Source organism: Rhinolophus ferrumequinum, chromosome 10 (genome assembly GCF_004115265.2).
Source record: "Rhinolophus ferrumequinum isolate MPI-CBG mRhiFer1 chromosome 10, mRhiFer1_v1.p, whole genome shotgun sequence".
In the NCBI taxonomy this organism is placed as follows: domain Eukaryota; kingdom Metazoa; phylum Chordata; class Mammalia; order Chiroptera; family Rhinolophidae; genus Rhinolophus; species Rhinolophus ferrumequinum.
In genome coordinates this window covers 69,562,109-69,575,224 of record NC_046293.1, presented here as the reverse complement: position 1 = coordinate 69,575,224, position 13,116 = coordinate 69,562,109, and the positions used below count along the sequence as shown (strand labels likewise).

Genomic DNA, 13,116 nt, shown 5'->3' with positions numbered 1-13,116 from the left:
GCCAGTCAAACAAAAGAAAGAGGTGTATTTCCGATAGAAGAACTGCATGCACAGAGGTAAGAGGATTAGAGCACCTGCACATTGTAGAAGATGGTGGTAGTCACAGTAGAAAGGTATGTGAGGTCCACATAAAGACATTTCTTGAAAGACATATCAAGAACATCGTGTGTTATTTTGTAATTGAGAGCCATTAAACTGTCTTAAGTAGATGAGTGGCATAATCAAATTTTTCCCTTAGAGGAGTGCTTATTTGTAGTACTCTAGAAAAAGCTAATTAAAGACAAATTAAAAGCTAAGCAGCAGGCACTGGGAATGGAGAGAAGGGAGAAAAATACTAGAGATATTTCAAGTCTGAGAATCTACAGGATTCAGTGATTCAGCAGACGAAGGTGTTAGGGAAGAAAAAGAAGTCTAGGTACTAAGTTGGTTAATTGGTAAACGATGGCTCAAAATAACAGAAATATATAATGGAATAGAAAGATCAGATTTGATGATATATTGGACAAGTAAAGTTTGAAGTTCCTTTGAAACCATCCATAATAAAATGTATAATAGTCACTATGATGGTTAATTTTATGTGTTAACTTGACTGGGCTAAGGGGTGCCCAGATAGCTGGTAAAACACTATTTCTGGGTGGGTCTGTGAGGGTGTTTCTGGGAGAGATAGCATTTAAGTTGGTAGACTGAATAACAAAGATCCCCATCCGATCCACTGAGCGCCCAAATAGAACGAAGATGGAGGAAGAGTGAATTTACTCTCTCTGGTTGAACTCGGAAATCCATCTTCTCTTACATAGTAATTCCTGGTCCTCAGGCATTCTGACTCAGACTGGGATTTACACCATTGGCTTCTCTGGTTCTCAGGCTTTCGGGGTTGGACTGGGACTACACCACTGGCTCTACTAGGTCTCCAACTGATGGACAACAGATTGTGGAATTTCTCAACCTCGTAATTGCAATTCCTCATAATAAATCTTTCTGTATACCTATATATATCCTATTGGTTCTGTGTCTCTGGAGAACCCTGACTAATACAGTTATTGTTTTGATTGCCTTCATATTATTTGTTATTTGACAGCAAAGAACTTTGTGGTTTTTGAGAATTATGATTGTGAATTACAAAGGAAAGTTATAACATGAAGAATGACATTTGAGTTATCATTAATGTATTGATGATGATTGGAATCATGGAAGTAGATGAGATTATTAGATTTCAAAATCTTCCATTATTTTAGCAGTGGACTCAGATATTTCTGATTATTTCAGATTTCTGTGAATACTGAGACTTCCTTAGGTTAGTGCTCACTTCATTCATGGCAGTTTTAAAATTATTAGCATAATAAATGCATGGTTTTATTTATTTATTTTATACTCTAATAAGGCAGCTAACTGTATTGAAGATTACCTTGGAGATCTTGTGACCTTGCACAGACTCACTGGTTGGTCCTATTAGTTATACAAATGAGGGCTAGGAGACACCTATTTTCCCAGATTAAGATATAACCTAGTGATATGAGCAAACATACATTGAATGAAAAATAATTTAAAACATTTTTATAAAAGATAAAAAATAAAGTGAGAAGAGTGGCATTGTTTTACATTTTTGTAAATCTCTTTAATGTTTGTCTTAATGCAGGATGACTGCGTTTTCATATCTGCTTGAACATTCAATGTGTGATGATATCACATGTGATGTAGCCTCTGGAAAACTACTTAAATTAGTGAGATAATGAGAGTGAAAAGGCAAAAAAAAATTAGTATTATTAAAAACCTAATTTTGATTTTATGGATTCCAAGAAAATGTCTCAGGATCATTACAGGTCCCCAGACCATACTTGGATAGCTGTTAATAAAGTTACGTTGCTAAGGCAAGCTACACTAATGCCGACCCTTCCGGATTTCCAATTACGAAGCCAGTCAATTCCCTCCAGATTGTAGATATGGCTTTTCTACTTCTTGTAATGAAATTATAGGTTACACAGGGACTTTTGTTTTGTGAACTACAGACATTTTGTCTCTGTCATCTGGGAAGAATTTGCAACTATTTTCAAGAGTGCCCAAGACCTTCCAACAGAGCAGGAACGGAAACTCTAATGTTCTCTGTCCACACAGGGATACCTGCTGAAGTAGATGAGAGTGGACTCAAGAAGCCGTGACCTATGCTGTATGGCAAGGAAGAGCAAATATCCGCTAAACAAAATAATCTTGAGGAAGAGGGAGTATTAAAGTCCAAACTTAAATACTTAATGATGTGGTGGGGAGGGGCCACCTCCTGTGGAGCTGTGGTTGGGACTGGAAAACTCTCAGAGCTCGATTACCGGGGCATAATGTCATGTTTTAAAAAAGGGATTACTGAGCAAGTAGATATGAAAAAAGAGAACAATAATATACGAGACTGAAGCTTGTGACAACCTGTGGTGTCCCTGGGCCAGCAAAAGTGGTGCTGTAGGTTATACATGGCACTGTGTGTGGTTTGTTTTAACCACAGTTGCCATAGTGTTGAAATAAATAGCTATATCAGATACAGCAAGTCTCTGGCAGGTATCCGTAAGCTAGTCACTTCCTTCACCTTCAACTTTACCCTTCCTTCACCACCCTCATTTTCAACTAAGTAAAACCAAAGATTCCTGGATAATTCCAACTGTGAAGCGATCATTAGCCTCAAGAAAGATATACTGGGACTCATGGTAGATAGGGCTTAAAAATGTGGTCCTCTAAGTAATCCTAGATCATGGCAGTGTAGGTCACATAATTTCAAGAAAAATTGAATCATTTAAAAAATAAATATAAAACAAATTAGTATGTGTTAAAGATGGACATTTTGGGGAGAGTTTTCAGTAATTGAAATTTAGGAATTACAATTCATGTTTATATTGTAAAATGACTGTATGTAGTCTGTTATCATTTTTATGACTGAGAAGTATTGAATTTATCTTGTCTAATGAAACCATTAAATATTTTTATGAAATATATTAATTACACAAACACTTTAATTTTTATTGTGAGACTTAGAGAAGCAAATTGGTACTGCAGATTCATATTTGATGACTTTTAATTCCAGTCACCTAACTTTGACCACCATAGTTCATTGTGATAATACTAATATGTGTATAGGCCTCCTCTCCTGTATCCCAGAAAATTACAATTGAGTGTGAATGGATAGGCCTTGACTGTAAACAATCAAAATTTCAGTGAAATCAGGCTGTGGCCCAGAAAAAAGATGGAGAGAATGATGTGTATTTATATTGGCTAAGGATATCTAAAAACATATGTGGAAGTATTTATCAGAGGTCACATAAATCTCAGTGGCCAAAAGTATATTTGTGTATGTTTTCTTGATTTGAAGAATCTAAATGTTATATTTTCAATGTATATTCCTATCCCTATGTATATATTATAATATATTCATGCCTATATATAATTTATACCTACATATATAAGACATATGTATTAATACATATAAGCATTTTATATGTAGATATAGATGTAAAACATATAACATGTTATGAACACTCACATAATTATATATAGGTTCCTGAAGCTTAATCTACATCCTCTTCTTCACTGATTTCTGAATTCAGTAATCATGTATGTGTATGATGTTCCCTTTGAAGAAAGATTAGTCTTCTTCAATCTAATTCAGTAGCATAAATGCAGTGAAGTTTGTGGAACTGTTTTAAAATGGTAAAACGTGGATGAATAAAAATTGATGTTACCAGCCTCAGAAGAATCTGAGTTGTCAATTCTGCATGGAACCAGCAGACACCAGCTCTAGTTGTCCCTGTTTGACTGCCCCTTGAGAATAGATTTAACCAACGAAAGAGTCTTTTTCTTTCTCTAGAGACCAGTTCTGTGAACAGCACCACACTCTTGTTAATGATGGATAAGCTAGTGTATGGGACTTGAATACATACATAGTAAAGAACATCTGCTACGTTTAAGGTACTGTAAAAAAGAAGCAAAATGGCAAATTGCCAATGTATAATTTCTCCAGACTAGTATGGTCGCTGAGAATGAAGATCTAGATTTAATCCTCTGAGTCATTGTCTTTGAACTTTGTTTTAAAATTAAACATATAATGCATGATTCAAATTTTTGTAAAAAAAATAAACCTTTATAGAGTCAGAATTCTCCATTAACAATACTCACCCAATGCTACTCTTACATGCAGACATAACACTACTAAGAATATAATGTTTCTATTTATTTGAATGCATTAGTTGTACATAAAGAAATGGGGTTTGACTACGTATTGTTGCACCACAGCCATTTTTTATGTGTTGGCTTAATATGTTTCCTTAGCATTGTGTTTTGAGCTCATTCCTTAGCATTGTGTTTTGAGCTATCTAAAGCTTTGTAATGCTGTATTATGGACATACAATCAACTCATGGATATTTATGTTTTGTTTTGTTTTGTACAAAGAGTGCTTCAGTGAATATCCTTCTACATCTATCCTTTTACTTTTATATAAATATTTTACCAGAGTAAATTTCTCAAAAGTGGAAATTTTAGATCAGGAGTCCCCATGAGCTCAGATACTTCAGTACTGGAAGTCCCTGCTCTTTTCATATATTAATTTCATTATTTAAGAGAGAAAAGCAGAATAAGCATAATAGAAATGGAATATTCCTATTTGGAAAACTTATTATGTCCTTGTAATACATACTAAAAATAGTGGTACCTCATGTGGAATTTTAAAAACTAAAATTCCTTAGCCTATATTTTAGGTAACTTGTCTTAAAAATCTCCCTGTAATGTTAATTTCCAAATACTAAATAACCTTACTGACTTTCATTAAAAAAAAATAGACCTGAGTTTAATTTTTCTTCAAGTTTTTTTTTTTTCAAATTGCCTTTAAGGTTTGCAAAATATATTGAGGTTTCTAATTGTGAATTAAGAGGATAAAATGACTATCAAAGGACAAATTATGCTTTGGGGGCCAAAGAAATTTTTCTATACCAAATAAGCATATTTTAAAAAAGTGTTCCTTTACTAATTCCACAAAAACTGAGCACAGTTCTTCCGTTTGGTCAGACCATGTCCTTGGCTTTGGGGATAGATTTTTAAGTCGTTCTCTTTGAACAACTTGTGGATGTGTGGAATCAGTGACAAAAGTGTGTGAAAATTGCTACAGTATCAGTGATCCTTGGGCTCAAGAGCACAGAAAAGGATCACTTAATGGGTCTGGTTCTCCTTATGCTTTTTTGCTAGTTATCAAGTCCAGTTATACTTGTTTTAATACTAACAGGAAAAAAGAAATTATGAAACATAAAAATATACCCCACTTTCCCCCCTTCCTCTCAACCTATTACACATACCTAGAGATCTAGAGACCAACTTGAATGCTTGCATTGAGTTAAATTGACATAATACCTTTTATGTAGAGCTTAGACTCAAGACTTTCTCCCCATAGTTGCTAATCAGAAAAAGAAAAAGGGTATTGGTCACTCTGTGCAGCTAAGTATGGACACTGAGCTTATGGAGAACAGGTGGCTATCATTGGACCCACAAGCCAATATTTTAGCTGGATGTTTCCATTCTGAAATTCCAAGCCTGGAACGATGCTTCAGTTCTGTGAATTCAGTCAACGTGATATATCTTGTCTGGAAAGCTTTCTAAGATTTTGATGATTTAATATGCCTCCTTTTATTTTCATTTAATGCCTGTAGAAGTTTGTGTTCTTATCATAAGGGAAAAGGAAGAGAGATGACAATGCGATTTTCTTCCCCAACTCCCTGCTCAGACACTAGTTCCATTAACAGAATGAATGGAAGCTACTCTTGGCAACATTTGGACCAATAAACCAGTTAAATTTGCTTTTGCTATAAATTTGTCTATTTTTTTTTTGCTTCAATATTCATGCTTTATTATTTCAGTATGTTATTTTCTTTTTTCTGCATCACTTTTATTCCCCTTAGAATGTGCTATACCATATTATTTTGTTCATTTATTCATTCTTTTTTTAATTCTTCTATTCATCCATCCATACTAAATACTAACTACTGTGCCAGAAGCAAGAGATACTAAAATGAATGTGACATCATTCTAGTCCATAAGATTTCCCAGCTCAGTGAAGAAGAAAGACAAATAAGTAAAACCTTCTGTTTTCCCCCATTTCTTTTCCTTTCTAATTTTCCTCTTAATATTATTCAATCTAACTTTATATTTACCAATTTCAGATCAACACAGTGAGTCAGAAACAAAAGAGCACATTTTCTACATCCAAGGCACTTTGAATTAAGTTCAGAAGAAGTGCACAAATTCCTTGCTAATGCAATCTAAGTGTTGCTTCTGCAAAATTCCAGGTCTTAAGGCTTCTGGGGGGGTCACCCATTCATTTGATAGTCTAACTAAGTTTCTAATAAACTGAGGTCCTAGTCTTCATTCCATTGGAAGCTCTGTCTCTCTCCATATCTCCAGGACTTTCATGGGGCTAATTTTCTCCTGATTACCTTTTACTCTTATTTGTTACCATCCTATGTTTTTTAACCTCATGTGTACCTTGCCACTCCTGGTTGACTGCTTCCCTCTTTTTGTCCTCCCAGAACCCAATACCTTCCTTACTCAAAACACCATCAACACTGAGTTGTCCTGTACAACCACCTTTTGCTGAAGGCATAAAAGAGCATCGTCTTAAAATTTAATACTCTACACTGGTACCTCCAAAGTTCTGCAGCTGTACCTGTGGAGAAATTTCTCCATTGTTTGTGTTCACATTATGGGCCTTTCCTTAGCCTCCTTAGAGACCTTTCCCATTTTCTTCTCTTTGGAGTTCAGCTTCTTTCCAACTTCCCCAGTGTCAAGCCAACTTCCAATTTCCTATCATGTTACTTTGATTCTGTTACAGCTCTTTCATTCTAGAACATACCAAATGTCCTTAGTTGTTACAATATTAAAAAATGGCCATCTAGATGGGTTTTTAAAGCAAAACAATACCTACTTTTAAGATGAGTATTATCTCCAGAATGCCAAAGGTTGTTTTCTTTTTATATTCTTTAATTTTCCTATTATAATGTTATCATATTCCAGCAGATTTACAAAGTATTTAAAAGGTGAAGACATACTGAGCTATAAAAATTACAATGAAGAATAATACAAAATGGTAGTGTTGTACTTTAAATAATGCTAATAAAAATACTGATAAATGCAAGTTTCAAATGATTTATAAAAACAGATAAGTTTTGGTTTGTGAAGTTTTGTGTCTCAGAATTGTGTATATTTAGAGACTACTCAGTTGCTCTGTTTGCTCACAGGTAATTGTGTTGAAGCCAGAATTATGTCACAACACACACACACACACACACACACACACACACTCATGTGCACAAATTTCCCATTACATAGAAGATAGTAAATTATTCTTATTAAGGTTTAGGAAAATTCTTTTAGGATTCTACAAATGCTTATAATTTTAAAAAATGTTTCAATTCATTTGATAATGATTTATCATTCTTGTGTTATCAATCTATTGAAAAAACAACAACAGTGGAATGGTGTTTTTCAAACTTTAGTATGCATAGCAATTACCTAGGAAGCTTGTTAAATTCAGATTCCTTCTTCCCACACAAGAGAATGTAGGTCTGACATCTGATATGAAGATAGGGCATTTGCATTTTTGAAAACTCCCTGGGTATATTCTAATGAATTTCATCTTAAGGCCTCACACCTTTTTTAGGAATATAGGGGTAATTTAAATGCTATCCAAGTGCAAGATGGTTCATGTTAGTTATTCCAACCACCAAGTCTGTTGACCTTTTCCTAACAACATAACTCATTTAATAAACATAAACATCAGGTTCTAGTAGTTCTTATTGAGGTAATAATTATATTTTAAAGTATACTAATATATATATACATATATACATAATTTATACTATTTACATAGTGCTTTAAATTAAAACACACACACATGTATATTATATATATATGTGTAATATATAATATATATATATGATTTATATACGAGTTCAGACAATTAAGTTCATGAATTCATCCTAGAAAAAGTGCTACACACCTCATTGCTGAATATCACTACGATCACCTTCGAAGTACACCCCTTGGGAAACTATGCACTGACACCAGTGTCTAGTCCATCCTTCAAAGTAATTTTTGAACTTTTTTTTCTGGAATGGCCGTCAGAGCTGTTGTATTACCCTTGATGTCCTGAATGTCATCCAAATGTCTTCCTTTCAATATTTCCTTTATCTTCAGGTAAAGAAAGATGTCACTGAGGGCCATATCAGGTGAGTAGGCAGGGTGTTCCAATACAGTTATTTGTTTACTGGCTAAAAACTCCTTCACAGACAGTGCCATGTGAGGTGGTGCATTGTCGTGATGCAAGAGCCATGAATTGCTGGTGAAAAGTTCAGTTTGTCTAACTTTTTCACGCAGCCTTTTCAGCATTTCCAAATAGTAAACTTGGTTCACTGTTTGTCCTGTTGGTACAAATTCATAATGAATAATCCCTCCGATATCAAAAAGAAAAAAAAAAGGTTAGCAACAGCATTGCAACAAGATCATGAACTTAATTGTCAGACCTTGTGTATATCTATATCTATATCTATATCTATCAGTATATCTGTATAATTTTTCATCATTCCAAATAATGAGGCTGCTACAGTAATTTAAGACAAGTGAATCCTGTAGTGTTCCCAATAGGTCAGCAAGTCAAAAGGAGCACTACCAGCAATCAGACTGCTCTAAAATCATCTTACAGCCTCATTTTAAAACCCAGGTAATGTTTTTGGTTGATTTAAAGCTCTTCACAAAAAGTAGATTAACCTTTATAAAATCAGGGTCTCTGTGCTAGTTTGGGACTTACTCATCACAATTTGTGCAACAGAGGCAGATTTAGAAAACCTGATGTTCCCGTGATGTTACTGTCAAGGCATCTCTTGAAAAAGTGACATTGAAAACGTCCAGACTTTTTTGGTAAAGATTCCTACTGTGTGATACAAAAGTCCCCTCTTTCCATCATGTTAATCTTCACTCATACTTCAAATTTCAGTCTATTGATATTTTGTCAGAGATTTCTAGGACCCCTCAGTTTAAACGAATACCCTTTTTAGATCCTTTTTTTTATTGCATTTTTTTACAATTGTAATTATATAATTTTTGTGTGGTTAATTATTTAATATACACTGTATCCCTAGTAGGTTGTAAGTCCCTCAAAGGAAGGGATTATGTTTTTGTTGCCTACTGTTAAATTAAGACTCTAGCCTTATGGACTGGCATAGAGAGACCTCATACATACTCTGTTGAATGAATGAATGAATGAATGAAAAGTAGAAAATGTCTGATTGGAAAAGGTCCCAGTGTTTTATATTGCCAAGCATCAATGTATACCAGAAAACTTTCTTTGTTGCATGGAGGTGGGCTGGCAAACTAGGACTGATTTTGAAAGAGCAATGTTGGGAAGTCCCATTCAATGTACTACATAAATGTAGGTGGAGAGAGTTTGAGACTGTAAAGTTAGCTGGGAAAAAAAAAATGCTGATTGAGAAACACTAGCATTACAAAATAAAATTGCAGTTTACTTTAACTGCCTTATGTTCTCTAACTGCCCCATAGATAGAATTAGTGTACTAAAACTTTGACACTTAGCCTGTAAAGTTTGAGACTAGCTGGGGACGGTGGAGACTGTGGGGAGTGGCTGGTGGCGGGGGCATCGATTTGTATATATTTGGCAGGGTTCTAATGACAGAAGAAGATTTCAGGGGGAATCAGAAATAAAGATGACTTTCAAATCTATGGATAACATTTTGATTTGATTAAGAAGTGCTTATATAAATTAAAGATAATTGATTCTTCCTCCAAAAGATGTTATCTTTTAAGGTATCTGGGGAGTCTTAGTGATACTAAGTGTCATAAGAAGTAGTTGATTAAAAAAGAACTGTGTAAAAACAAACAAAAAAAAAACCACTGTGTATTTATAAGTACAAAGGGAAAGCTGAGTGAAGAAAAAAACACAAAAACATGCTAATATCTCACAATATGTCTGGGAAAGGTAATAGTTAAATCGTAATGTGAAAACCAAGGGAAGTTGGAAGATGTGCATGGGGAAATAAGACTAAGCCATGAAAAAGACATGCCTTATAATACTATGTGAATTCTATACTAACTGGCACAATGCATAGAGAAAATACCATAATTTGGGTGGTTCTTTAAGGCAGATAATCACAGTCCTAAGAATTTTTTTTTCAGTCGTTTTGTATCTCTTAAATATTTAGTGAGATTTGTATATCTCTTACATTAAGAGTCAACTAGGTAAAAAAGGAGGTGGTTTCAATCTCTTCTTGAAACTTAGATCTTCTCGGTGGCATGGTTGAAGAGTAGGTATTAGGGGACAGCTTTGGGTTTTGGATATATCCTATTGTTTTCGAATAATCCTCCACTTGACAGATGATCTCCTGCAACTGAATAATACATTTGTTTAGACAGTCAAGGAACAGTCTCTTGGTGCTCATTCAGCATGTTAAATCTGAGCGCATTCTCACATTGCAGTAGGAACTTGCCAGATTCTTTGAAAACCTTCGGTACTGACTGCAGCAGTGCCGTTCACTCAACCTTTCAATTTTTCAGATCTTTAATATTAAGTATGTGATCCCAAGATAAATAAATGCTTTGACTTATATTTATTCTACATTTGAGGGTTTGGTAGTTAATGGAACAGAGTCTTGGGGGGAAACTTGTCAGGTTAGTATCTCAGGTTTATCACTTTATGTCCTATGGCTTTGGAAAAGTGACTTAAACTCTGTGTATAATATCCAGGACTGTAAAATACGGTAGGCGTCGTGGTGTTATAAGTATTGAAATTGCTTTTAAGAGTGTCTGGTACTATTAAGAACTATATAAGTGAGAACTTTTATTATTATTCTATATTAGTAGATGTATGTATTCATATATTATTGACTGAAGAAATAAAAAAAACACTTGCAACTTTATAACATGATACTCTTAACATTTGGATTTTTTTTTTTTTTTCAGGAGAGGAAGAAAGTTATCTTTCATGTGTTCCTTAACTCTATTCTCTCTCTTCAGTCTAGTTGCCAACTCTTCTCTAGATTTGCTCTTTTGGATAAGTCACCACCCTAAGTTGATATTGGTAACATAACTCAAAGATTTTTTTTTTCATGTTCATACTGCATGCTAACCTGTACATTTAATTTACAGATGGAAACCTATAGTTAAATGTGGGTGGCTTCCAAGTTTCCCTTAGAGTGGACTGCACCTTGTGTTTATTGATGTAAACCTTGATCTGATACATGAAGATTTCTAGGATCATAAACAATATCTGGAGTCATTATCTATCTTCATTATTATTTTCATTCTGTTGCCCTTTAACATTCTTTTGGAGTGATTTTTACATTTTCTTCACAGGTGTACAAAAAAGTCAATTATTTTCCAAAAAAAAAAAAAAAAAAACGTTTTTACCTATATAAGCTGAAAACAGAACTTGAAACATATTACATGTGCAACTCTAATTAATGTTACCTGCACATCTCTTCTTTCACTTGAGTAAATTCCCAAGTGAAATCTCCAAATATGATTTCATTGTTTTCCATCTACAGATATAGGTGCACTTAGATTTGGATAAAAGCATATTATGGTTCAGATCACTCTCTCTCTCTTTTTATTTCTTTTTATTTCCCTACAGTTTATTGCTTTTGCTTCTTTATTCTTCATCCTGGTTTCGATCACAACCTTTTGCCTGGAGACACATGAAGCTTTCAATGTTGTCAAAAACAAGACAGAACCGGTCATCAATGGCACAAGTGTTCCACAATATGAAATTGAAACGGATCCTGCCTTGACGTATGTAGAAGGAGTGTGTGTGGTGTGGTTTACTTTTGAATTTTTAGTCCGCATTGTTTTTTCTCCCAATAAACTTGAATTCATCAAAAATCTTTTGAATATTATTGACTTTGTGGCCATCCTACCCTTCTATTTAGAGGTGGGGCTCAGTGGGCTCTCCTCCAAAGCTGCTAAAGACGTCCTCGGCTTCCTCAGGGTGGTAAGATTCGTGAGGATCCTGAGAATCTTCAAGCTCACGCGCCATTTTGTAGGTCTGAGGGTGCTGGGACACACTCTTCGAGCTAGTACGAATGAATTCTTGCTGCTGATAATCTTCCTGGCTCTGGGAGTTTTGATATTTGCTACTATGATCTACTATGCGGAAAGAGTAGGCGCTCAACCTAACGACCCTTCCGCTAGTGAGCACACGCAGTTCAAAAACATTCCGATTGGGTTCTGGTGGGCTGTGGTGACCATGACTACATTGGGCTATGGGGATATGTACCCCCAAACATGGTCAGGGATGCTGGTAGGAGCCCTGTGTGCTCTGGCTGGAGTGCTGACAATAGCCATGCCGGTGCCTGTCATTGTCAACAATTTTGGAATGTACTACTCCTTGGCAATGGCGAAGCAGAAACTTCCACGAAAAAGAAAGAAGCACATCCCTCCTGCCCCTCAGGCAAGCTCACCTACTTTTTGCAAGACAGAATTAAATATGGCCTGCAATAGCACAGAGGGTGACACATGTCTGGGCAAAGACAATCTACTTCTGGAGCATAACAGATCAGGTAAGGCACAATTTCAAGTGCATGCCATTAAATACTTTATAGACCAGTACGTCCCGTAGGTAGCAGGCTACCATTCTCATTTTCTGCAAATGTTCATGAGTTTTCAGTTCTTCCCCTTCACAAAACGTGTGTTTGTGTCAGGCTTGTAGATAGCTAGATTGTAGTTTTTCTAAATGAATTCCAAGTAGAACTTTGCATAGCTGGTCTATAGAGTTCTCCTGCTTTGGTGGCAATGCCCTTTGCTGATGGTGCCAATATTTTCTTTTGCCTGTTTGTTGCTTCTGTGCCAATGTTTCTTTGTTTCCCTGCATGCTGTAATGGTATAATATCGGCCATTTTCCATCCTTCATCCTCAAAATGTTGATCTCCATATCATTTGGCTTGATGTGTTTGTCTTAGTTTTATCTCTGCCACATGGGACCATGCATCTCAAACTAATTCACAAGAAGCAGTTACTTAAGAAGAATGGGTGTTTACATTTCAAAGGCTTAAACATCAAAGAGGTGATGTGGAAGATAGCACTTTTGATAACAA

At 35.2% G+C, this 13,116-nt stretch overlaps 1 protein-coding gene across 3 annotated transcripts in view; it reads left to right on the top strand.

The window, feature by feature from the left end:
- The window catches only part of KCNC2 (potassium voltage-gated channel subfamily C member 2), a 239,727-nt gene that overhangs the window by 179,660 nt on the left and 46,951 nt on the right, over positions 1–13,116 (top strand). For all 3 annotated transcript variants that reach the window (XM_033118640.1, XM_033118638.1, XM_033118639.1), the window contains one exon: positions 11,658–12,582. In XM_033118640.1, coding sequence (XP_032974531.1) covers positions 11,658–12,582 — 925 coding nt within the window. The remainder of the gene's footprint in view (positions 1–11,657; positions 12,583–13,116) is intronic.